Source organism: Numenius arquata, chromosome 1, assembly GCF_964106895.1.
Source record: "Numenius arquata chromosome 1, bNumArq3.hap1.1, whole genome shotgun sequence".
Taxonomy (NCBI): domain Eukaryota; kingdom Metazoa; phylum Chordata; class Aves; order Charadriiformes; family Scolopacidae; genus Numenius; species Numenius arquata.
The window spans coordinates 44,171,736-44,196,005 of NC_133576.1; the positions used below are offsets into that span (position 1 = coordinate 44,171,736).

At 44.4% G+C, this 24,270-nt stretch overlaps 1 protein-coding gene across 3 annotated transcripts in view; it reads left to right on the plus strand.

Moving 5' to 3' along the window:
- The first annotated feature begins 869 nt into the window (after positions 1-869).
- The window catches only part of ABCG1 (ATP binding cassette subfamily G member 1), a 58,499-nt gene continuing 35,098 nt past the window's right edge, over positions 870-24,270 (plus strand). For 2 of the 3 annotated variants that reach the window (XM_074168496.1, XM_074168505.1), the window contains exons 1-2: positions 870-911; positions 4,097-4,340. In XM_074168496.1, the coding sequence (XP_074024597.1) occupies positions 870-911; positions 4,097-4,340 (286 nt within the window). Of the gene's footprint in view, positions 912-1,171; positions 1,326-4,094; positions 4,341-24,270 lie in introns of those variants that run through there. The other variant, XM_074168488.1, reaches the window with a different exon arrangement.

The window sequence follows — 24,270 nt, forward strand, 5'->3', positions numbered from 1 at the left end:
AGATTTAATAGGATAAGACTAAATAATTAACAATAATATTAAAGAACCAGTATTGATCCCGATACTAATATAAGATATACAAGAGTTATACTCAGCCAATTCTATCAGCAGGAAGCTGTGCTCCTCCAGCAGCAGACAGCAAATGTGAGATTCAGGAGGAAAGGAACGGCTCAGGGGGTCCAGCAAAAGGGCAAGAAGTTCTCTGGACCACCGCCATCAAGGGAGAGAGAACTACATAGAAAAATTTCTAATTTATATTAAATGTGATGGTCGTGGTATGAAATAACCCTGTTGGCCAGCTTGGGTCAAGTGCCGAGGTCTCGCTCCTCCTCATCCCCACACCTGGCAAGGCTCAAAACCACTGAGACCTTGAATCCCACATAGCCTAGCTGGCTATGAAGTAAATATTTTCACAAATTCAGACACTGGAGTCTCCCAAAAGTGCAGTTTTCGCCAGCATTAGAAGATAAATTAGTCCTGTGTGCTCAAACCAGGACACCACGCCCGGCAGCTCTCAGGGATGCTCCTACCTCCAGCGCCCGCTCCCCTGGAGAAGCGTCCGCCGCCTTGTTTCGGCGACAGGCAAAGAAACCCAGGGCCACCCCGGTGCCCACAGCGGGGGTCACGCTGCCCACGCCTCCCCCCGGCGTCCCGGTGGGCTGGGGTCCCCCGGCCGGCTCCCCTGAGCCGCTCGGCGGGGGCGGGCGGGGGCCGGCTGGGAGGCGGCCCCGGGGCGGCGGGAGGCCGCTCCCTCGCTCGCCCGCCTGCCTCCCGCAGCCAGTCTGAGCGGAGAGGCGGCTCTCGGGGGCTCGGCGCGGCGCCGGCGGAACGGGAGCCGCCGCCAGCAGCCGGGCGGGCAGCGGGGGCACATGGCATGTCTGATGGCGGCTTTCTCCCTGGGCACCGCTTTGGTAAGGCGGGGGTCGCGGCGAAGGTTGGTGGGGAGGGGGACACGGAACGGAGAGAGGGGTCCGCGGGACTCCTTCCCCGTCTCCCTGAGGGAAAACCGGGTCCGGTCGGTGGTGCCGGGGCAGATTCCCGCCGGGGGTGGTGGGGGTCAGCCCCCCCCCGCGCTGGGCGGCTGGGCTGTGTTGAGGGGGGCGGCGGGGCTTGACCGCTGGTTACCTCCGGGCTGTGGCTGATGCCGATGGGATTAGCGGCGGCTCCGAGCATGCTCCCTGCGCCGCTGCGCCCCGCCGCTTTCCAAACAGATTTGCGGAGAGAACCGTAACCTTTGCATAACGCCCGGGGAGGGGGCGGAGGGGGGGGGACGGCCGGGGACACGGCCGGGGAAGGAGCGGGCAGAGCCAGCGGGACCGTCCTGCCGGGGTGAGAGGGCGGCCGTGCCCGCTGGGAGCCCCGGGAGCGGTCCGGCTCCTCGCGGGGGGAATAATAGCGGCTCTAGGGGCAATAAAGCTGGGGGGGTGGTGGGGAGGCTGAAATGGAGAGGGGTTGGTTGGTGTTGGTGGACACAGGAAGGGAGTTGGGGGGGTGTTTGAGGAGCTGTTCCGCAGGGCTCTGGTAAGTCTGTGGCTGGGGTAGCCACGGGAGTTGCCCACCTCTTCGGGAGCAGGGGTGATCCCACGACTGGGAGCCATCTCCACCAGCCCGGGAGCTCTCCTTACCCCTGGGATGCGCCCCCTCCCTGGTCCCTGGTAGGGGTGACCTTGCCCACAGCAGGTGGCCCCTGCGGGGACATCCTTGTCCACAGCAGGTGGTCTGTGGGGAGGGGAATCCTTGTCCATAGCAGGTGGTCCCTGCGGGGACATCCTTGTCCATAGCAGGTGGTCCATGGGGAGGGGGATCCTTGCCCATAGCAGGTGGCCCCTGTAGCTGGCGGGGGGGGGGGTTCCTTGCCCATAGCAGGTGGCCCCTTTGGAAGGGGGCAGGAGGGGGGCATCTTCTCCCACAGCAGGTGGTCCCTGGGGGGAGGGAGACATGTGATGGAGAGCTGGGATGATTCTATCACCGTCTGCTGAGAACAGGCATTTCAGTCCACTGGGTGATTGAAATGGTTTGTTTAATGTCCCAGGAACAAAAGTCTCTGTAGTCCCAGATGATTAAGTAGGCAGAGACAAGGACCTTGTCCAAAGGATGTTTCTTTTCAAATTGATCTGAACTGGAGAAGCTCTGGCTGTCCCCTGGATACTCAAGGTGACCTGCTCGTTGAGAGTTAGTTTTTGGATTATACCCTCTGATGTGGGAAGGTGCTCAGTGGTTCCTCTGAACCACACAGTTTATGAGTGCCAAAGTAAGCTTTGGAAACATTCAGGAAAGAATGTTGTTAACTCACCTTCTCTTATTTTTTAGGGAAGAGGGAGGTTCCTTTACTGTAATTGTTCAGTTCCAAGGTGTTTTACATTACTCTTGTTATGTTCAAATTACATGCTGTTACAGGCAACTATTTAAGAAATGGGGAGTAAGTGTTACTGGATACCTGACCTCTGAGTAAGTTTAGAGCACAATTAAAATAGCTTTCTTGAGGAAATGTGGTAAGCAGAGCTGATTTTTACATCCAGAACTTGCTATGTAGTGGTTATGTAGGCCTTTAAAAAATGTTTTTCATCAGCATCCATAACAAGTGACTGATCTGAGCAGCATGGCTTTTGCAACATAAGTGGGAAGACCACTAACCATGACTGAGAGGGTGAAAATGGCGCAGTGAAAAGGGGGCAATGTGACTTCTTAGTTGCATTGGAGGGCAAGTAGAGGGAGACAGTGGCATGCCCTACAAGTCTTTATTTGAGGGTGTTCAACACTGATGCCTTGAAAATTAATGCAGCACATCTGGTTTCCAAGAGATACCTTTGGGGATGTGAACATTGTTGGGCAAATGTGACAGTATAGAAAGGCTAGCACATATGCAGCTACAGAAGTCTTTTCCAGTACAGATCTGCCTTAAAAATGCTACATTTTCTACTAGACAGCTCTGCAGATGTTTGGCCCTGCTTATGACATACAACAAACAGCCTCTGAACTGCTCAAAATTCTGTTTAGCTGAAGAAAACAGCTAAACAGTTTTGATTTTTTTACTGTTTGTAAACAGTTTTTGATTGTTTTACTTCTAGTTTTAAACACATCGTGTTGATCTTGGTGCAAGGTGCCCATGCAGGTAAAAAGAACGGAAAAAGTTTGGATTTTGTGTGCAGAATTAAAAAAGAAGAGAAGGGCAGGTGGCAGGCCATTGTCATGGAAGAGGAAGGGAAAGAGATTCAGTCCAAAAAATGACAAGTGGAATTGCACCGAGTGCTATGGTGAGCACAGTATAGTAAGAGGTATGGCTGTAGGCATCAAGTGTTGACCTTACAGTGTCAGCGGTGCAAGTCCTGGAGCAAGGTTTAATATGTTTATGTGGCTGATAAGATTTCCATTAGAATTCACTGTGAAGCAAGGAAAGCGTGCAAGGGTTTTGGGTGGAAATCGCTGTGCTTTCCTGACAGACCTCTCAGAAAGAAGCTGTACTGTTCCAGGTTGAAAAGTCTCCAGAACTATCAATGCAGGAGCAAATAAGGCACAAAATAGTACATTTCAGAATTTGCGGAAATATAACTTATGCGATTTCACATTTACAGAATTATATTCTGATCCAAAGGAGTAAGAGCTCTTAGACTTTTTGAGTGGTTGTCTTTTGAAATGTCTGCACAAATAATAGTTCAGCTATCTCCCTTCCCCCTTCAGCGCTGTCCCAATACAAGCACTGGAATTAGAGTAACTAGAACCAAATTCTTTCAGTGCATGAGAAACCAAATACAATGGGGACTGAACTTAAAAATGTTGTATTAATCTGGTGCAAGAGCTGCTCTGTTCTGAAGATAGTAATGTGCTGTGTATATACCCTTGGAGGGGAAAGTGGTACTAAAGGAACTGCCCTTTGTGGCCTGCAAGTGCAAGAGCTCTTTTACCTCTTCTGTCGAGGCACTGGCAGAGCAAACAAAAGGTTGTTTTATTTTTTTTCCCTTTCACCTTGCAGCGCATTACTGTGCTGGATTCTTGTGTTATTTAAATAATAATAATTCTTCTAGTGCAGAAGGTTTTGAAATTTGTTCCTAAACTAAAGTCTGTGAACTTTGTCCTTTCTCCAACTTTTCCCCTCTAGAACGGCAGCAATTCTGCTTGTACCATGGCTGAGCCAAAGTCAGTGTGTGTTTCAGTGGATGAAGTAGTCTCAAATGGCACAGATAACCAAGATGTTCGACTGATGAATGGACATTTAAAAAAGGTGGACAATACTCTGACAGAAGCTCATCGTTTCTCCTACCTACCCCGCAGACCAGCTGTGAATATCGAGTTTAAAGAACTGTCATACTCTATCCAAGAAGGACCATGGTGGAGGAAGAAGGGTGAGGAAAACTTAATGTTTTGGCTAATGTAGAAATGTTATTGCCCGTGTGAGTGGTCATGATAGTTGGAATGAGTCTGTTGTGGGTGGCGAAGCAAAGTGAGTAAAGGGACTGTGTTTCCACAGTTGCTTTTTGCTTGGCTTCTTGATACACCCACTGCCCCACAGTCGGCACTGGGGAACTTTCCTGGAGCCTGTTGCAGTGGGGTGTATGGCCCCTTGCACTCCAAGAAACTGTAGATGCAGTAGTTCGTACAACTGCTTATTTTTGCCTCCCGATTCTAAAGTATCTGAAGTAAATATAGTATTGCTGTGCTGCCAAATATCTGTCCTGTGATCTTGCGTGTCTACAATACATGGCTGAGGGTGGGTAGAGCATGCAGTAGTTTAAAGGTGGGGGTGGGGGGAAAGAGGATGCTTTTTTTACTTTTGTGATTGGTTGTTTTGTGAAATGTCTGGAATGGTATTTTTGCAGTAGCCTTTCAGAACAGTGAGCATCTCAGAATTTCAGAAGGCCTTTGAAACCAGGATAAAAATTACTCTCTTAAAATGTTGTGTTTGGAAATAAATACTGCGAGCTATAGGAATATCAGCCCATCCATGTATCTTGGTGTTCTACGATGCGTCTCTCTAAGCTTACCATTTCTTTTAATTGACGAAATCACTGGCTACTGCTAGGACTGAATCTTGAGGTTTAGTCAAGGACCAGGATGCTCTTGCTAGCTACTTGGCTAATAATACACAGGATGCTCTTGCTAGCTACTTGGCTAATAATACACAGCAAAGAGTTCGCAGCCTACAACACAGGGCACACCAAAATGATACAAATATTGAATGCCTCTCAAGGAAGTGAAGTGTTACCACTTTGCTGTCACAATCCAGTTTCACTTATAGCTGGTTCCGAGACAATGACAATTCTTCTGTTGCTGTTTTACTGATGGGAATAAGGAGGGCATATTCAGCTCTCTTCTTCATATGCTCTTGGTCTATTCCAGTTCTGAAAGGTGGGTGTAAAGTGGCTGTGTCCTTTTTCATCTGCTTTGCATCCATTCTTTTTATACCTTCATCTGCTTTGTGTAGCCTTGTGTTTCCTAGAGAGTTTTTGGTTTTTTTGTGTGTGTGTGACTATAGTCATCTCTGAAAGGAAAACTAGGTTGTGCAGTAAATTCCTGCTTGCGGAAAGAAGTAAGCCCAAGAGAAAATACTGAAATCTTCAGGAGAATTTTGTGTACTAAAGGACATAATTGCTTTTCCTCAAGGAATTCTTGCTTAGTATTGTAAATTGGTATGGTTGTGTGCTTTAGTTCTTTTAAGAGATAAGCCCATGCCAATGCACTGCTCACCTGAGCCATACTTGATACCCGCACTTGCTCCGAATCTGTAAATCCACTGGCTTAAAGGTTCCTCTTGAAATTGTTTCACAATGTACGTTGCTGCTGTCTGGAAATTGTGTTGTTATCACAACACCAAGGCTTCAATAGTCTAAAAATGCATGGTATGAAAAATACTGGATGTATGATCATGGAAGTGCTACTGTATGTGGACAGCCTGTGCATACAGTTATTCATTTGTTGAAGGATGTGCAAACTTAAGGCGCTAATGGGTTTTTCAACATCAAAACTGCATGTGCACACACCTGCATTCTTATAGTTCTTTATTAAAATTGCATTTAACCGTACTGTCCATAGGAGGACAACTTGGTTTGGCAGCAACTTTCAAAATTAATCTTTATCAGAATTATTTTTTATCTTATCAGAACAAACTAAAACATTGATGTCTTTTTTTTTTTTTCTCCCAAGAAATGGAACTGTGCCAGCATCTCATGTAAGGTTTAAGAACTTGAGGTTTTTAACCGAGTCTCTTTGTTGTTGGCCGAAAATGATCAAGGGGTTCTAGACCAAAAACCTCTGTCCACATTTGCTGACGTGTCTGAGTGACTTGGCTTGACAAAATGGCGCATCCTGACAAATGGACGTGATCTATCTGGACTTCAGTAAAGCCTTTGACATGGTCCCTCACAACATCCTGCTTGCCACACTGGAGGAATACGGATTTGATGGGTGGACTGTTCAGTGGATAAGGAATTGGCTGGATGGTTGCACCCAGAGGGTGGTACTCAATGGCTTGAAGTCCAGGACAAGTGGTGTCCCTCAAGGGTCCGTGCTGGGACTGGTACTGTTTAACATTTTTATCAATGACATAGAGGGATTGAGAGCACCATCAGCAAGTTTGCAGATGACACCAAGCTGTGTGGTGTTGTCGATACACCAGAGGGACGGGATGTCATTCAGAGGGACCTGGACAGGCTGGAGAGGTGGGCCCAGATGAACCTCATGAGGTTCAACAAAAGCAAGTGCAGGATTCTGCACCTGGGCCGAAACAATCCTCGGTATAAATACAGACTGAGGGATGAGGTATTAGAAAGCAGCCCTGAGGAAAGGGACTTGGGGGTGCTGATGGACGAGAAGCTGGACATGAGCAGGCAATGTGACTTGCAGCCCGGAAGGCCAATCACATCCTGGGCTGCATCAAAAGAAGTGTGCCAGCAGATCCAGAGAGGTGATTCTGCCACTTTACTCTGCTCTGGTGAGACCTCACCTGGAGTACTGTGTGCAGGTCTGGAGCCCTCAATATAGAAAGGACGTGGACCTGATGGAGCGGGTCCAGAGGAGGGCCACCAAAATGATCAGGGGGCTGGAGCACCTCTCTTATGAGGACAGGCTGAGGGAGCTGGGGTTGTTCAGCTTGGAGAAAAGGAGGCTCCGGGGAGACCTCATAGCAGCCTTCCAGTACCTGAGGGGGGCCTACAGGAAGGCTGGGGAGGGTCTGTTTACAAAGGCCTGCAGTGACAGGACGAGGGGCAATGGTTTTAAGTTGGAGAAGGGGAGATTTAGATTGGATATTAGGAAAAAGTTCTTTACTATGAGGGTGGTGGAACACTGGAACAGGTTGCCCAGGGAGGTGGTTGAGACCCCTTCCCTTGAGATATTCAAGGTGAAGCTCGACGAGGGCCTGGGCAACCTCATCTAGTTGGGGGTGTCCCCGCTGACTGCGGGGAGGTTGGACTAGATGACCTTTGGAGGTCCCTTCCGGCCTGGACCGATCTATGAATCTATGACTATGAAATTGCTCTGCTGCTGAAAAGGACCAGTTGCGGTATTTAGCTCTAGGGCATGGCTGGCTATGACTGTGTCACTGAGTTTGAAGGAGGAGATTAAACTTTTTTGGCTATCTCTGAGCAGTTTATATTCTCCTCACCTGGTCTTGCACCATATGTCTTTCCTTGGACCACTAAGGACAGCCTCTGAGTGGCCATGAGGCATGCTGTCTGCCAGCAGGTCTTGGCGCTCTTCTAGCCAAGGATCTTAAAAAAGACTTGGGGGGGTTTACAGTGGATGCCAAGCTGAATATGAGCCAAAGTGTACTCTCACTGCAAGTAAGGCAAACCACAAGATAAGCTACCTTTGGAGCACCTGGCCAGATGGATGCAAGTTGTTATCCTTCTCAACATCGGTAAGAGCACAGCTGGAATAGTGTATCCAGTTTTTGGCTCTCCAGATCAACAGAGAGATTGGGAAGCTGGAAAGGGTCTGTCAGAGGGGTAAAAAATTGGTCAGGGGACCAACGAGGAGAGGCTGAGGGAGCTGGGCTTGTTCCGTCTAGTAAAAGGGAAGCTGTGGGGTGATCTCAGTCTGGCGTAAAACTACTTAGAAGGCAGTTATAAAGGCAGTGGAGCCAAACTCTTGTTGGTAGTGCCAGATGATAGACTAAAGCCAATGGCCACATATTGCAGGTTGGGTGGCTTATGATGAACGTTAGAAAATATCTGTTCACCAGGAGGTTGGTGCAACACTGGGACAGATCAGCCAGAGACAGTTTTGCTTTCCCCATGTCAGGGGGTGTAGAAGATTTGGCTGGGCAGTACCACGGGTGACCTGATGTTGTGTAGGTGATCGTCTTGCTTTGAGCAGAAGGCTGGACTAAGCGACCTCCAAAGGTCCTTTCCAAGCAGCACTTCTATGATTCAGTGAATTGCTAGCCAGATTACAGAAACCTTCTATAAACAAACTTTCCTCCCAGTCATGTTCCCTACTCCAGGGACTGAGCCAATGTATTACTTTTAATAGAAAGGGTTTTCCATTAAAGAAATAGAAAACTGAATTGTCTAAATTGTCTCAAATGAAGGTAAGGACTGAACTGTCAGATTCCTTCAGTTGTTTTAGTGGTTCTGCAATAGAAGTGTTTGTGTCCAATTTGAGATATCTCTGTTTAAAACTGATGGGCTTGTAGATAAATATGTTACACTTAACTGCAATGGGTTTTAATCTGGCTCTGCTCAACAAAAGGGCAATACTGTGTCTTGAAACACTGGTGGTTGTTCCATCTCGACACTCCTTGTGGGTTCCCTGTGCTAAAAGGATCTGTCATCAACATAATGTGAAATTTTTAAATTGACTTTTTTATGAGAAGTGTAGCAGAAAACATATTCCTGAAGGTACAAAGTCCAGTGTAGGAAATGCAAGTGATTTTTTAAAAACAGTAAACTTGTATGCACAAGCTGAAAAAGAGTAATAAAATGGAAGGTGTTTCTCAGTGCTGGTCATGGCAATAAGGGATAAGGGATGCTGTTATGAAAATGTGCCTTTTAAATTAATGGTGTTTCTATTCTGAAACGGAGCTTGGAAAAAAAAATCTGCTATTTCTACATCTTTCTCCATGACTGTAATGAATTAGTTAAAACCTTTCATGAGTGTTGGATCACAAAGGGAGAAGTATAGTTTCCTTGCAAAGGCAATTTGTGGCAGAATGTTGAAGAGGAATTCAACTAAGGAGCAACAACAAAAATGTACTCCCTTCAGTAAAAATGGTATTGTGAAGTAATGTTAAGATTAGGCTCTAAATTAACAAAAGGAGGAGTAATTATTAATGCTGCCATTGTGTTCTGTACTTAGCTGTATTTTTCAGACAATGAAAGTCATGGTATGTAACACCATTTACTTTTAATTAAAAGCACAAAGCAACATGAATTTGCATTGCTTGTCAACAGCAAAGCAGCTAAATAAGCCATCACAGACTTCAAATTAGAATTTTTCATTGATTTGTGTCAGCCTTAAAGTGCCTAATTTATCTATTAAATCTCATTTTCTCTTTAAAAATAAAGATAGGATTTTCATTCTCAGATTTATATGATAAATGCTGTTCTACTCATTTTAATGAGGTTTTATCGAATTCATAGCAAAGATTGGTGTGACTCTGGACCTGATTCATTCATGGTGTAATTCCTTTTGAAGTCAATGGTAGTAACAGGGAAGGAATCTGGTAGGCGAGTCCTCGATCAAAGCAGCTGTATCTGACCCATTCCGTTCAGTAGGAGTTCTTCCAATATGGGAATTTGGAAAAGATTATAGAGATAAAAGTTTTAGAAGGTCTCAGATGACTTTGGCACTTTCCCCATATAGCTCCCCATAAAGCTTTTGGGGGATTAGTCAAATGGTAGAATTAACTTTTGGAGGAAAGAGATTGATAAGCGACTTAATCCAGATCTTGTGAGGGTAAGGATCTTCCAGAACCAAAAACGTGTCTTGATCTTTGAATCCAGCCTTTGTTCAAGGATGTTCCAGGGGTCTCCTGCAGTCAGCAAGGTTCCAGATTCACGTTAAGGGAATCCTGCCCCTGCAGGACTGCTGGGGCAGAGACAGTGGGTTGTAAGATTAAGACGAACTGGCAAAGCCAAAAAAAAGGAAACTTCAGAACACAAAGAAATAGTAGGGGCGCTTAGTCCGAGAATGCCTTCTCCTTTCTTTGAGGATGAGGGAGCTGGTTGGCTTGGAGGGGAAGAAAACGAGGAGAGTCCTTGGTTAGATCCAGTGTGGGCTTCTTAAATGAGGAAAAGCCATATCTACAGAGCTTCAGAACAAACTGTGGCAAAAATTTCAGTGTCTTGTCACGAAGCCATTTATCTAAGAGTTGAGAGAGAGAGATCTGAAAGTGGAACTTATCTTGGCTTTTGAGCTGTCTGTTTAAACTGCAGGTTGCAATGCAAACCACAAAAACGTCGTTTTACCAGTTTATAGAAAAAATTGGTTTTACCAGTTTATAGAAAAAATGTAGACACGTAGATTTTAATTCTAGGACTGCCTAAAAACTGCAAGAGGATTTCAGAGTAAAGTCGGTGCCTTAGCTTTCTGCCGTTTTTGCTGAAAGCACCATAAAGTAATCTGAATAGAATGAGTGGTCTGGGGATAAAATTATGGATAGTCCCAAATAGGAGAGGACACAAAATACTTTGGAGCCTTTTGTCTTGGTCAAATTCATTCAGCTTCACTTTGAAAAGATACATACATTTTATATATCCACCAAAGGACACTTGTCCTATTGTTTCTAGGTGGTTTTGTTATAACATAGGATAGAAATGGAAATGCTGTTCCAATATAACATCGCGTGCATTCAGGAAGAAAGTAGTAATAAATTTGCTTTCAAAACTCCAGAATAACTCAGGGATTACTTCTTTTTTTTTTTTTCTCATACTTTTCAGTATTCATGGTTAATTAGGCAACATTTTAGTTGGAAATTTCTCCGTTGTTATTTTTAGGACCATAATGACTCATTTGTGCTGCGTTCGAGTGTAAGTTCTGGTAGGATTTGGTCTTTAGTAACCTCTGAGGGAACGGGCTCCAGCCGGTCAAAATGTGGTGGGTATTTTTGTGGAGCAGTTTAGTAGCAATACAGAAATTCGTGCTCAGCAGAAAATGCGATATTTCTGTTATTTTGCGTTTGTTCTAATGGCTCAGGCCCTGTGGAAACAAACCAGCCAGAGAGGTACTTTCTTTTCTCACAAGACCGTTGCTTCGTAGCTTTGAGATTCAGCAGATTAAACAGCAGGAGTGGAAGGAGGAGAACGAAGGACCTTGCTTATTCTGGATGGCTCCCTCACGTCCGACAGGGAAATAAGGAGTCTTTGGGAGGTTGTTTGATATTCATGAAATGCAAAAAGTGCCTGTCGCAGTCCGAGATAGTGTCATCAGAACAGCTAGATACCCACATTTCAGCTAGGAGGTCTGTATATTATGTTAATACTGACCTCTGCATAAGATGGAAACAACCCACTGTCAAATCGTGGGCAGGGATTTAAACAGGCTGGGTTTCGCCAATTTGCTTTGCTGCTCTGTTACGAATTAGTTCTGGTTACCTGCGCTTGGACAGACCTGTTTCTTTCTTATTTAGTTCGGCTTTTTTTTTTTTTTCTTTTTTTTTTTTTTTTTTTTGGCTACATTCTTTCTGTGACTTGATTTGAAAGATTTCACACACACCCCCCACACCCCCCTCCTTCCCGCCGGAGATATCCAAAGACCCAAATGAAAAAGGGGGAGGGGAGCGGAGGGGAGGATTTGCCCTAAATTATTTGCTAATCCTGGCTAGAGGAGTCGGAAAAAAGCCTGTCCTCATCCCCAGCAGGTGCAGTGCGGTAGAGGTGCCGCAGGCAGAGCCCCGGCGCTGGCCCGGCGCGGTTACTGGCGGGCGATGCACTGCAGTAACCCCGCCGGTGATGGCGGTGCTCTGGCCCCGCCGCCCGGGCCCTGGTTGGCTGCTCCAGGCGCTGTTGTTGCTAAGATGGGAGGAAAAAGATGCAGAACAGTCAAGAGCAAAACCCACTTTGCGAGAGATTTGGGTTTTGGGTTTTTTTTTTGTTTTTTTTTTTTTTCTTTTTCCCGTTTTTTTTTTTTTTTTCTTTTGCCTTCCTCCGACAGATGGGTTGTATTGTTTTCCTTCGTGGTTGGTTTTTTTTTTTTTTTTTTTTTTTTTTTTTTGCCTGCTGTGTCTGAGAGCGTGTTTTCATCTCGGAGAGCAGGATGTATGCAAATTGAGATCCATATGTTAGAAAGAATAAACGAGTTAAGCTGGTTGGAGTGAAGGGCGATACTAGTAAAAAGCTCTTTAAGCAACCGGTTTGCGCATTCGCTTTCAGTGAGTTGAAATGTTAGCGAACTTAACGAAAATGAAACATGAGTTTGAGCAGAGGATTTCCAAATGTGTGTTTCAACCTTGATAAAATCCGTGCAGTTTTTCTTTTAACACTTAAGCTGTCTCAAGATGGTGAAAACATACTGAATAGTCACTGTTACTGGAATAGTTCAGAGTTCTATTAAGTGACTTATAACTCTTCCTAGCATCCTCTTGCATGGATTGTTATGAACTAGAGGTTATTTGGGATAAGTCTTGGTCAGCCCCTTTGTGCGATCTTTCTACTGTTTCCCAGCTGAATATGACAGCTGAACATGACTTTACTTCAGCGTTACTTATTTTCCTCCATGCGGAATCCAGTGTTATTGTTGTGGGTTTGTTTGGGGTTTTTTTTTGTGCCTGGAGCTCTTTTTTGGAAATGTGTCTGAGTTTGACTCAGTGTGTTTTGGTCACTGAGTCTTTGTGTGAGTAGAACACATTTTTCTTCTTTCTCTTTGCCATATTGTTTGTTAAAACTAAACATAGCAACGACCTGACTGTTTCTCATTCTAGGTAATGTTTTAATACAATAAATTTTATTAGTTCCTCTTGGGAAAACTTGTGGCCAAGGAAGGAAGTTTTAGAGAGATACCAATTAAAACATTTAAGAATTCATACGCCAGGGAAGCGGTGATGGCTGTGGTGCCAACGAGCCGTTGGGAGTTTGAGCTGTGGTCCCCACTGTTTCCATCTCACAGTAAGCATGTGTTGGGGGCTGGCTGTAACTCACCCTGACAGTCCTCCACTACAACCTTCTGTACACTGAGTGGGATTTGATGAAGTGCTTTGCTGTCCTCTGCCCATATACAGCCTTGTCTTGCTCAAGGTGTTGAGGGAGGTAGAGACAGCATGCACCAGCATATGGGGGTGCTTTTTTTGCATTTCAAAGTAGAATTCAGTTCACAGTCTGGAGATCTCTGAAGGAAGATGAAGCAAGAGTCATTTTGCAATTGAAGGCTTCAGCCATCAGATGGTTGATCAGGGTTCTCCATAGCCTCAGTAAAAGGAAAGAGGAATCTCAAAAGCAAGCAAGAATAGAAGGTAGTTCAAGAGTAAAAGTGCTGTTAGAGTCCATTTTCACTTGTGTATTTACATGCCATTTTGGGAGGTGCCTTCTGGAGGCCTGTGGGGTCTAAAGTTACCTGCTTACTAAGGCAGGTCTTTTGTTCTCAGGGGATTTAATATCTCAGAGTTCAGCTCTGTATTCTCTAAGAAATTAATTGCTTCACACTTCCCTGTAGCATTGTTCTTGTAGGTAAACTGGTTGGCTTTGGAAAGGCAGAGTTCAGGGCACATGATACTACTCAAAATGTGGCGGACCCTGACAAGGAATACTCAGCTGCATTATAATTTACAACTGTACCAGTTAAACTGATGGATACCTTTTTCCTCTATTAGAAAACAGTGTTTGGTTTTACTATTAAAATTAACATCTCAAGACTTACTCCAAACAACACGCAAGGAGAATCCCAGCAAAATTTAAATGATAGTTTAGCACATGGGAATGAACTGATCTGAATTTAAAATTAAAGCATTGCAAACTGAAGGGTGGGTGTTCAGTCTCGAGATGGATGTCCTTGAGGCAACCCTAAATGCATCAGCCAAGCCTTATCCCCAGAACCTCTGTGACTTGCACACTCTTGAGGTGCATAAGGATGTATGTCTAAAACAAGACTGAGTTTTTGACAAAAATAAGCTGGGAGTTTAGGTTAGTTTGCCATTATATGCAGTCAGAGAACCTGGCCCCGTGTCCCTTCTCTGACAGAAAGTAGAGCAGAGTGCTTGGGGAAGAGTTCAAGTGTAGGCAAGTGTATAGTAGTGTTTCCCTGCGTTTTTGCAGCTCAGAGGTTTCCTGAACTAGGTACGGTATCTTTGTGTTTACTAGTTCTCAGTGGATTTTTTTCTTTTGTAAAGTCATTCACTTGCTCTCTGAACCTAAGCAAGCTTTTGGTGTTCATGCTGTCACCTCACTATTTGCGTCCTTTTTCAAACCATTCAGGAGTTAGGTGAATGGCAAATAGCCCAATAAAGATTCCCTAAGACTCAGGGGTTAGCTTTCTTCATTGATTGACCACTGACCTCCTACTCTTTTGTTTCCTGTTGCTTTATCTGCTTTCTCACTTATTTGATAACCGGCCATTTATCTTCCTGTCAGATTCATTTATTTAAGAACTTTAATGTAAGACCTTGTTGAAACATGACATCCATGGCAAAAAAATGGCCCTCTTTTTTTAGGTATTACTTCAAAAAGACATCAGATGCGTTTTATATTACCAAGTTTTGTACCAGAGACTTCTGCACAAGATCTGTCTTTTTTCTCTATCAAAAGCATTGGAACAGTAACAAGATGAGATGGTGGTGGTTCAGGTTGCCTGCCCACTGTGCTGGCTTTGAACCTGGAAGCTAGCAATTTTTGTTTAAAAGCGTTGGTACAGAGGACAGCAAAACCACCAGAGCTTACTTAGACTATACCATGTGGAAAACTTAGTTCTCTAGTATGAAGGTAATTTCCAAGCACAGCTTTAGTGCTTAGGACTGGAAGAGTCCTCCTCATCAAGCCCAGGACCAAGCTGTAGCAGGCGCCACCTTCTTGATATCAAAGCCTATGTTAATGAGGAAATGGAAAGACTGAGGGTCCCCAAATCTGTCCAAATGTTGCCACATTTTCACCAACTTTTAAATACATGAAAAGAAGTTATGGTATAATAAAATATGTATGGAAGAACTGCTGCCCTTTTTAACCAATTCTTTAACTTATTCATCCCCAAAACAACATGTTAAGTATGATGGAAAAGGATCACAGCACATATGTAGAACACCAGGCAATTTTGGTTGTTTTCAGTAACTATTTGAATCTCAATAGCTTCTTACAAGTAGATGTTCTTATATATTTAATTTGTTCCTCAAATAATTATCAGGAGGTCTGTTGAAATATCCCATTGGTGATGATTCAGATGTTTGAAAATGGCTCCCTTGTGAATTATGTGCTTTAGTGCAGACGTTGGATTTAATTTGGCCTTTGGATGCTTTGTCTCTTAGAATTGAAGATTTTAGAATGGATATTTGACACAGAACGTAAGTGGTAGTATAAAATATAGAAGGACTAGTGCTGTGTAAGTGTCTCTGAAATAAGGAAAAAATAATTCTGCCTAGGAGATGGTGTCGCTGGAGATGCATGCTGCAATATGTCTTAAGTCACGCTGTGGGAACTTTTGTAGCTGCATTTCCCGATTGGACTTTCTTGTGGCCGTTAGGCTTGTATTCTCATTTACAGTTCATTTAGACTTTGCTGATTTCAGGGGGAGAAACAGATGCACTTTGAAGACTTAATTCTCTTTAGAGAGGATAGGGATGAAGCCATCCAAATTCTTATCAGAACGAAGTATGTGGAATTACATAATCGTCAAACTGAGTTAACCGCGTGTTTGTTTGTTCGTTTTTCGTTACGTATCTGTTCCAAAGAAAAATAAATGTCAAAGACCTTGGCTTTACAAGATAATTTACCATCTGCCTCTCATCTAGTATCTGCAGCCTACATCTTTTGTATAAGAATCATATTTCTTCCTGCTTTGCATATTTAGAATAATAACAAATGTTGTTTATAATTGCAGTACATCTGCTACAGGAGAGAGGAGAAGATGGAACATGCAGTGGTCAGGTTCCTGGGTAGATGAGGATAAGACCTCTGCTCTGTCTCTTGCTGATCTTCAGAGGGCAGCCTTTTATGCCAGACGAGAAGACGGGAATTTCAAATGAAGTGATGCACCTAGTTAATATGAAATTTGAAGAAAAAAAATATAAATCTGAAGATTATAATACTCTTGTTAAGCAATGGAGTTAAATTCTGCCCTGTTGCATCTGTTTTGTGCTTGTGGAAGTAGTCAGGTGGATGAGGCTGCACCAAGAAAGCATGGCTAGTATAATTTTTTTAGTCATGATCCAGTTATTACCTCAAGTGCTTTGGAAATTAAACACTCTAATAGCAGCAGCATGACAGGACGAGAATTGGTAAATGAATGCACAATTAAAAGGAAGGGGATTGAAGGTAAATATTTGCTATTAGAAGAAGGGCAGCTATTTTTTCTGGGTCAGAAAGCCATGAACTTCAACCAGCTTGTTGACTATGAATATTGAGGCCCAACTGTCTAAAATAACTATTTGAGGCTCATAAATCTCAAGCCTGTGGGTGGCTGTCTGGGACTGAGTTCCTCTTCCTTCTCCCTTGGAGAGGTGAAGGTCATATGCTGCCACCAGAGAAAGCTGAGCATCGGAAAGACAAGGATGAATGTGGAGGGGTGCATCTGTGCACAGCTGGCCATGAAAAGTTACTCTCTTGGGTTTTGGTTTTGACCCTGAATCTTGAAGAATTATTTGAAGGAGAGTTTGCGCCAGAGGAGCCAATTGATAATAGATAAATACTGAGTGTGCAGATGCTGGATCAGAGACCTTTCTGAAAACCAGTTGGGTCAGATCTGTTTTGTAATCAGAACTGTTGAGTTTTTCACACAAGTTAACAAGAGTTTCTAATTGTGGTGATTGTAAAACAAGACTGTTGGTAGTAGCTGAATCTGGTGGGGCTTCAGGTCCCACAGGGATTCCTCCTACTCCAGCCCAATTGGTACTTGGCAGCCTTGGTTCTGTATTTACAGGTCCAGTTAGTAATGAGGCAGGGCATGTATTCCTAACAGGCACACACTACTTGTCCATACATGCCATACACTCAGCCAGCCGTATGGACCAGCAGAAGGATGGTCCACACAAGGACGGACCAACCTGGGGGTTGGTCTCTTCTCCCAAGTCACAGGCAACAGGACAAGAGGAAATGGCCTCAAGCTGCACCAGGGGAGGTTTAGATTGGGTATTAGGAAAAATTTTTACACTGAAGGGTTTATTAAGCCTTGGAATGGGCTGCCCAGGGAAGTGGTTGAGGCACCATCCCTTGGAGGTGTTCAAACAATGGGTTGACATAGAGCTTAGTGACATGGTTTAGTGACTTTTTTTTTATCAGAGTTAGGTTGATGGTTGGACTAGATGATCTTAAAGGTCCCTTCCAACCTAGACAATTCTATGATTCTAAGGATGGAACTGCCTTTATGGCACGCACTTAAATACAGGTGACACTTGTGCAAACGTGACCACCACTGATGGCTCACTGCCATTCCTTCCTGCTGGCTGCTTGTGGGTTGCACACATACACAAGGCAGGTCTCGCCACCAGTGGGTTTTGGACACTGACAATCCATTCACTCCTGCCTCCTCCAGTTGTTGGCAGCTGGACCTACAAGCCCTCAGGTCTGCATCCTCTCGCTCAAGTAGTGAGCATGTCATGGTATTTGTTAGCACTCAGGGACAGGGGCTGGCAGAGAGTGCATTCATGTGGTAGATAATTGGGAATAGTGTTTAGGAGGAGTACAGGTTGGACTGCGGTGATCAGAGGCAGGGCTTGGTCAGGCAGGTGTACTGACCAGCTGCCTGTTCACGTGCCTCTGGCTCCTTTAATCCCCTTTCCCGTCTGTTTTCTCAGGTTGTTCCTTCTCAGTCCTTGACCCATCCCTTTCCCTGCCTTTGGTAATTCCCTTAAATGTCCTGTGATAATATTTCTGACTCTCCGTAATTCCCATAGCCACCCCATGGCTGGTTTTATGCCATCCCAGACTTCTGTTCCCCCTGCACGACGCAGCAAGTCCTATTCCCCTGCAGGCCATCGCCCACTCTTGCCTGTACCGCATTCCAGGGAGACAGTCTCCCTGTTGACACGTCTTGATGGGCTTTCCTCCAGGAACAGTGGTCCTGTCCTTTTCCTTTGAGCGTCTTCGGAGTGGCTGATTCAGGAGGCTGCGTTTGGACTGGGTAGCTGAGTACGGTTGGTCCTCTAAGCCTCAACTCGGTCTCCGTGCTCAATGTGACTGGCCTTTCATTACATAACTGAGCAAAGACCATTTTTAGACTTTCTTGGCTGATTTGATTTTTTTTTTCTATACTTTCTATTTAAAAATAAATCAAAGTGCTTGGCCAGTCACTTGTTTACACCGGTGGAAAGTTTCCCCGTGATACAAATCATCATTGAAGGGGAACTCACAAAAGACAGGTTGACATAGTGCTTAGTGACATGGTTTAGTGATGGTTTTTTATCAGTTAGGTTGATGGTTGGACTAGCTGATCTTAACGGTCCCTTTCAACCTAGCCAATTCTATGATTTTTACCCTCTCATGTGAAAGTTTCAGGAAAGCTGTGAGTAATTGCAAACAGGGAATCGAGTTGCTGCCACTTGTGATTATAATAAATCAGGTTCTGCTGTCTCAAAGGCTGAGTTATGACTATTTGTGCGAGCTGCTGTATCAAAAATAGTCAGAGAAGCTTGACAGGCATTCCTGAAGAAGGTTGACTATTTGATTTCTTGTTTGGGAGAAAGACGATGTAAACTTCAAGGAGAAATACTGAAGTAGTCGCAAGTCTGTGAGCCCTGGGATTACTGTAAGACTGGGTGTTTGTAGAGAACAACTGTGTCCTGTCCAGTAGTAGTATGACATCTGGGGACACCAAAAGAAGGATGAAACTTCAGAATATGCATAATAGCAGTTAACATATTTTGTCTTTAGCCTGCAAACAGAAGTATTAACATCAGTCTCCTGAATCCCATATACTCTAAATATGTCATGTACACATTATAAAACCAAGCAAGCAAATTAAAGCAGGCCTTCCCTTACAGAGCGTGGCTGCAGCATTTTAACACTCGGCATTTGATTCTTATTGACAGGTAGTAAAAATGAACTCCCCACACAAAGTGACTTGGGGCAAAAGGTGGCACACATTCTGCGGTAAATAAAACTAACTTCGAAGCCAACCTACAGCTCATCTCAGATGTTCATACTATGCCACTTTAAGAGTACAGGGCCAAATGAACCTTGAAATCACCGCGATGACATAATGGATAGAGTTTACCCAAGGAACAGGTATTGACAGGCTGTCAGGAGTGTTGTCTTATGATAGAAGATTTTGGACCAAATTCACCCCTGATATAAATTGACTGAAATTAATAAAGCTTGCTGAAACAAGAGTATGGCCTACTACCTGAAAGACACTTTTTCACTCGTTAGTATGGTTTACTGCTAAAACTGTGTTCTAAAAAATACAGAAGCTAATGCAGTTCATGTGAAATGTCAGTGTTGAATGTCAACCAATATGCTGTTTGGGCCAGACTAGACTTTTGACTACCAGGCTAATAAAGCAAAGGCCATCTATTTCCCACTCCCTCCCATCACCCACAGTTTTAATCTAAGAAAACTTGTCCTGACTTGGATTCCAACTCCCGTCCAGATACTCAGCATTACAAATGAGAGAGTACAAAGCATGTTTATAGGGTGGTGGAAATGTGTCAACATCATCCAATCCAATCCATCATCATCCAATACAGGCATGTCTGAAAGCATTGGAGGCCCTCCTGTCAGAGTGTAAAGAGTAACGTATTGCTTCTTACCAAGATTACTATATTTCCTTTTTAGTCATCTATGAATATTTTCTGTGTAAATTGTCTTCATAGATAAATACATTCAATATAATGTGTATGTATGTAGATCTAATACATTTATACAGATATGTGTAATTATAAGTCTGTGAGTATATATACATACATATTATCTCTGTTTTCATATAGATATGTGTATATATGCACATACGCCCCTACGCTCAGGTATATTTATTTATGTACAAAAGCTGGCTGCGTATCACTATAACAAATATTTTGAAGATAACATGTTTGTAGAGGTGTATATTCCTCCTCCTTTTCAGCAACAAGATGATATAATTATAGAAAAGCAGTAACAACCTGATTTTTTAAAATGAAAAGCAAAAGAATAGCGGTTGCTTAGAAGTGGTTCAAGTCTGTTGCTACTGGATTAACAGCATAACAAGCTAAAATAGCAGGAAAAATGACCGTGAAATGGAAGCTGTTTTATCATCCACCTGAATACCAGTGGTGTAAAGAACAGTATGAAGAAAAGACAGCATTTTGCTGATGCTTTTCAGTAGGGACTTACTGCATTACATAAGTTGAGTAATTTTCTGCTCTGAGTCATTTCTCTCGTAATCAGATTGCTTGCGCTTTGTTCTTGGTTTTTGTTTTTTTTTTTGAAGTTGTAAGAAAGAATGGGTTGGAGCTCTCATGTGTATCAATGGTGGGTTCAGTGCATACATGTTTGGGCAAATTTGCCTGGTTATAACTGCTGACATCATTGTCTGAATTTCCTTCTCTATTACCTGAGCATTATTGCAACTCACTTTCCTGTGCTGGTTGTAAAGGAGGGTATGCTTACATGCTAGTAAATGTGTGCTACTTCTGTTTGTTTGAATAGTGGTTTGCTGGTGACCGAAAACCGGAATGGGTGTGTATCTTTGGGTGCAGAAGGAAAATACCACAATTTTATGTAAAATAACGGGAGCATACGACACATGCTGTGATTTTCAAGAGCCAATGAGAGAATCATACAGTAGTTTGAGTTGGAAGGGACCTTTAAAGTTCATTGAGTCCACCCACCATGCAATGAACAGGGACATCTTCAATTAGATCAGGTTGCTCAGAGCCCCATCCAGCCTGACACTGAACGTTTCCAGGGATGGGGCATCTACCACCTCTCTGGGCAACCTGTTCCAGTGTTTCACCACCCTCATTGTAAAAAATGTCTTCCTTATATCTAGTCTAAATCAACCCTCTTTTAGCTTAAAGCCATCACCCCTTGTTCTATTGCAACAGGCTCTGCTAATACGTTTGTCCCCGTCTTTCTTATAAGCCCCCTTTAAGTACTGGAAGCACGCAGTAAGTCTCCCTGGAGCCTTCTCTTCTCCAGGCTGAACAACCCCAACTCTCTCAGCCTGTCTTCATAGGAGAGGTGCTCTAGCCCTCTGATCATCTTTGTGGCTCTCTGGACCTGTTCCAACAGGTCAGTGTCTTTCCTGTGCTGAGGGCTCCAGAGCTGGATGCAGTACTCCAGGTGGGGTCTCACCAGGGTGGAATAGAGGGGCAGAATCACCTCTCTCAACCTGCTGGCCACACTGCTTTTGATGCAGCCCAGGATGCGGTTAACTTTCTTGGCTGCAAACGCATATTGTCGGCTGATGTCCAGCTTTTCATCCACCAGTACCCCCAAGTCCTTCACCTCAGGGCTGCTCTCAATCTCTTTATCTCACAGCTTGTATTGATACTAGGGATTGCCCCGCTCCAGGTGCAGGACCTTGCACTTGGCCTCACTTCATGAGGTTCACGTGTTCCTACTTCTCAGGCTTGTCCAGGTCCCTCTGGATGGCATCCTGTCCCTCAGGCTTGTCAACCGCACCACTCAGCTTAGTGTCGTCAGCAAACTTGCTGAGGGTGCACTTGATCCCACTGTCTATGTCATTGATGAAGATACTGAACAGTACTGGTCCCAGTATGGACCCCTGAGGGACACTTCTCACAGATCTCCATGTGGATATTGAGCCAGTGACCACTACTTTTTGGATGCGACCATCCAAGCAATTCCTCATCCACCAGACAGTCCACCCATCAAATCCATATCTCTCCAATTCAGAGAGAAGGATGTTGTGGGGGAACGTGTCAAAGGCCTTACAGAAGTCCGGATAGAAGACCTCCGTAGCTCTTCCCTTTTCTAGTGATGTAGTGACTCCATGAGAGAAGGCCACTGGCTTGATCAGCCAGGACTTGCCCTTGGTGAAGCCCTGATGGCTGTCTCTAATCACCTATGCCTTAGCATTGCTTCTAGGAGGATCTGTTCCATGATCATCCCAGGCACAGAAGTGAGACTGAGAAATTGGTAGTTCCCAGGATCCTCCTTTCTACCCTTTTTGAAAATAGGTGCAATGTTTCGCTTTTTCCAATTACCAGGGACTTTATGTGACTGCCATGACTTTTCACATATCACGGAGAGTGGCTTGGCAACTACATCAGCCAATTCCCCCAGGACTCGGATGCATCTCATCAGGTCCCATAGACTTCTGTATGTTCAGGTTCCTCAGGTGATCATGAACCTGATCTTCTCTTACAGTAGGAGGGACTTTGCTCTTCCAGTCTCAGTCTTGCAGTCCATCCACTCAAGAGGTGTAGGAAGGGGAATATGGTAGAAATGTTCTTCTGGCGGATTTTCTTGAGGGCTAGAAATGTCCCTTGACTGCACTGGGGAAGGCAAATAACAGCGCCCAAGATCTGCAAATGGACAGCACTGCCCATACTCAGCTCTGTCCACACAGTGGTGGACATTTGCCTTCCCTGGGCACCTCTGATGTGGGGAAGGCAAAGAGCTGTTCAGGGCATTGTCTGATTCTGGTCAGCCTCAAGAGTACACACACTGTCTACACCTTACAACCTGTCGTATTTGGGGTGTGAGTGGGAGTGCTCCGTGGTCTCTTTTTTACAGAGATGAGGGGAGTGGGATAGGGGTTGTCATCGTCTTTTTCGCTCACCACACTGGAACTAATACACCTCAGGATTTGTGTGGATTGCTCAGTGCGTTTTAAAAGATTGTCTCTCCTGTCTCCTCTTGTCCAGCTCTCCTAATCATCCACACTTGTAGCCATTCTGTGCAAGTGCTGGCACTAAAACACATAGGAAAAAGTGGCTCCAAATGCTTCCAGGGTGTTTACAACTGTACACAAGGAAAGGAGATTGAAGATAAAGTCAAGATTAACCTCTCCTTTTGTATCGCAGTATCATTATCTAATTAGATCAGAAGCAGAGCCCTGCGGCTTAGTCAGTATTAGAGCGTAGGCACCCATTTCAGGAGGGAGCCTTTGAGAAGAGCAATCTTCAGCCGTCCACCTACACCATTTTCTTTGCGGCTTTGCAAAATGGAAAAAATGACAGATGTAAACCTCCCCAAAAGCAGTTGCATGTTCCCCTTATACACATTGCCTTCAAAGTGACTTCTGTCCCCCTGAACCACTAACTCTTTGACAATCCCGGTGGGTGACCCTTGTCTTTGCTGTCCCTGGGCTGCTGGGACGAGACAGAATAGCTCCAGTGGAATTCAGTGTGTCAGACCCTGAGGAGAGGGTCTGCTGGTTTCAAATCACCCATGCTATTTTATTGCAGGCACAGGTAACCTTTATCAGGGAATTGGAGCCGTGGTTCAGATAAGCTGGAGGGAGAGGGGATGGGAGGGAGCAGGGAATTCTTCCCATTTGTCAGAAGAGGTCCTTTACCTGAACAAGAACTCTTGTCACCCAGTAGTTGCTCTGCCTTACTGTAGAAAATGGCCAAGATTGCCTAAATATATGGAGATACTGCAGTTGGGGCTGTTGCTACGCCATTCATAGGTCCTGTTCTTGGGGTTTATATATGTTGGGACTTATGCCTGATCTGTGATTTTGGTTCTGTATCAGTTGCAAAATGACCCTCTGCTTTAGGTTTGGCAAACATCCCCCTAGAAGAGCACTTTGTGTGCAGTTTGCCCAAGCATTCTTCTAACATAACAGATGGTGGGACTTTTGTGGGCAAAGCCCAAGTGGGTTCGACTAAGTTCTGAGTGTACCACTCTATATAAAACTAATCCTGGTGCGCTTTGGATCCTTGTAGGAAAACATACTGTAGCAAACCCTTTCATTGTATTGGGACAATTTATCATTAGCAAATAAATGGAGAGTGTGGGATAGAAGAATGGAGTAGATCTGTCCCTGCTCCAAGATCTTAATATTCAATATCAGTTGACTAGGAACATGGGACTATGAATCTGACCAAGGCATGTTGTAACAATAACAACCACCATAAAATACAGAAGAACTCTCACAAATATTACAAATAGAGAAGTGGAAACTCGTAGGTTAGGGGCAGGTAGCAGAGCTTGAAAGCAGTTTGTTGGGTTTACTCAAGTCTTCATTGGAAGTGGAGTGGTGACTCAAGTTTTAATGCGTACATACAGAAATTTTAAAAAGTAGTAATATTTT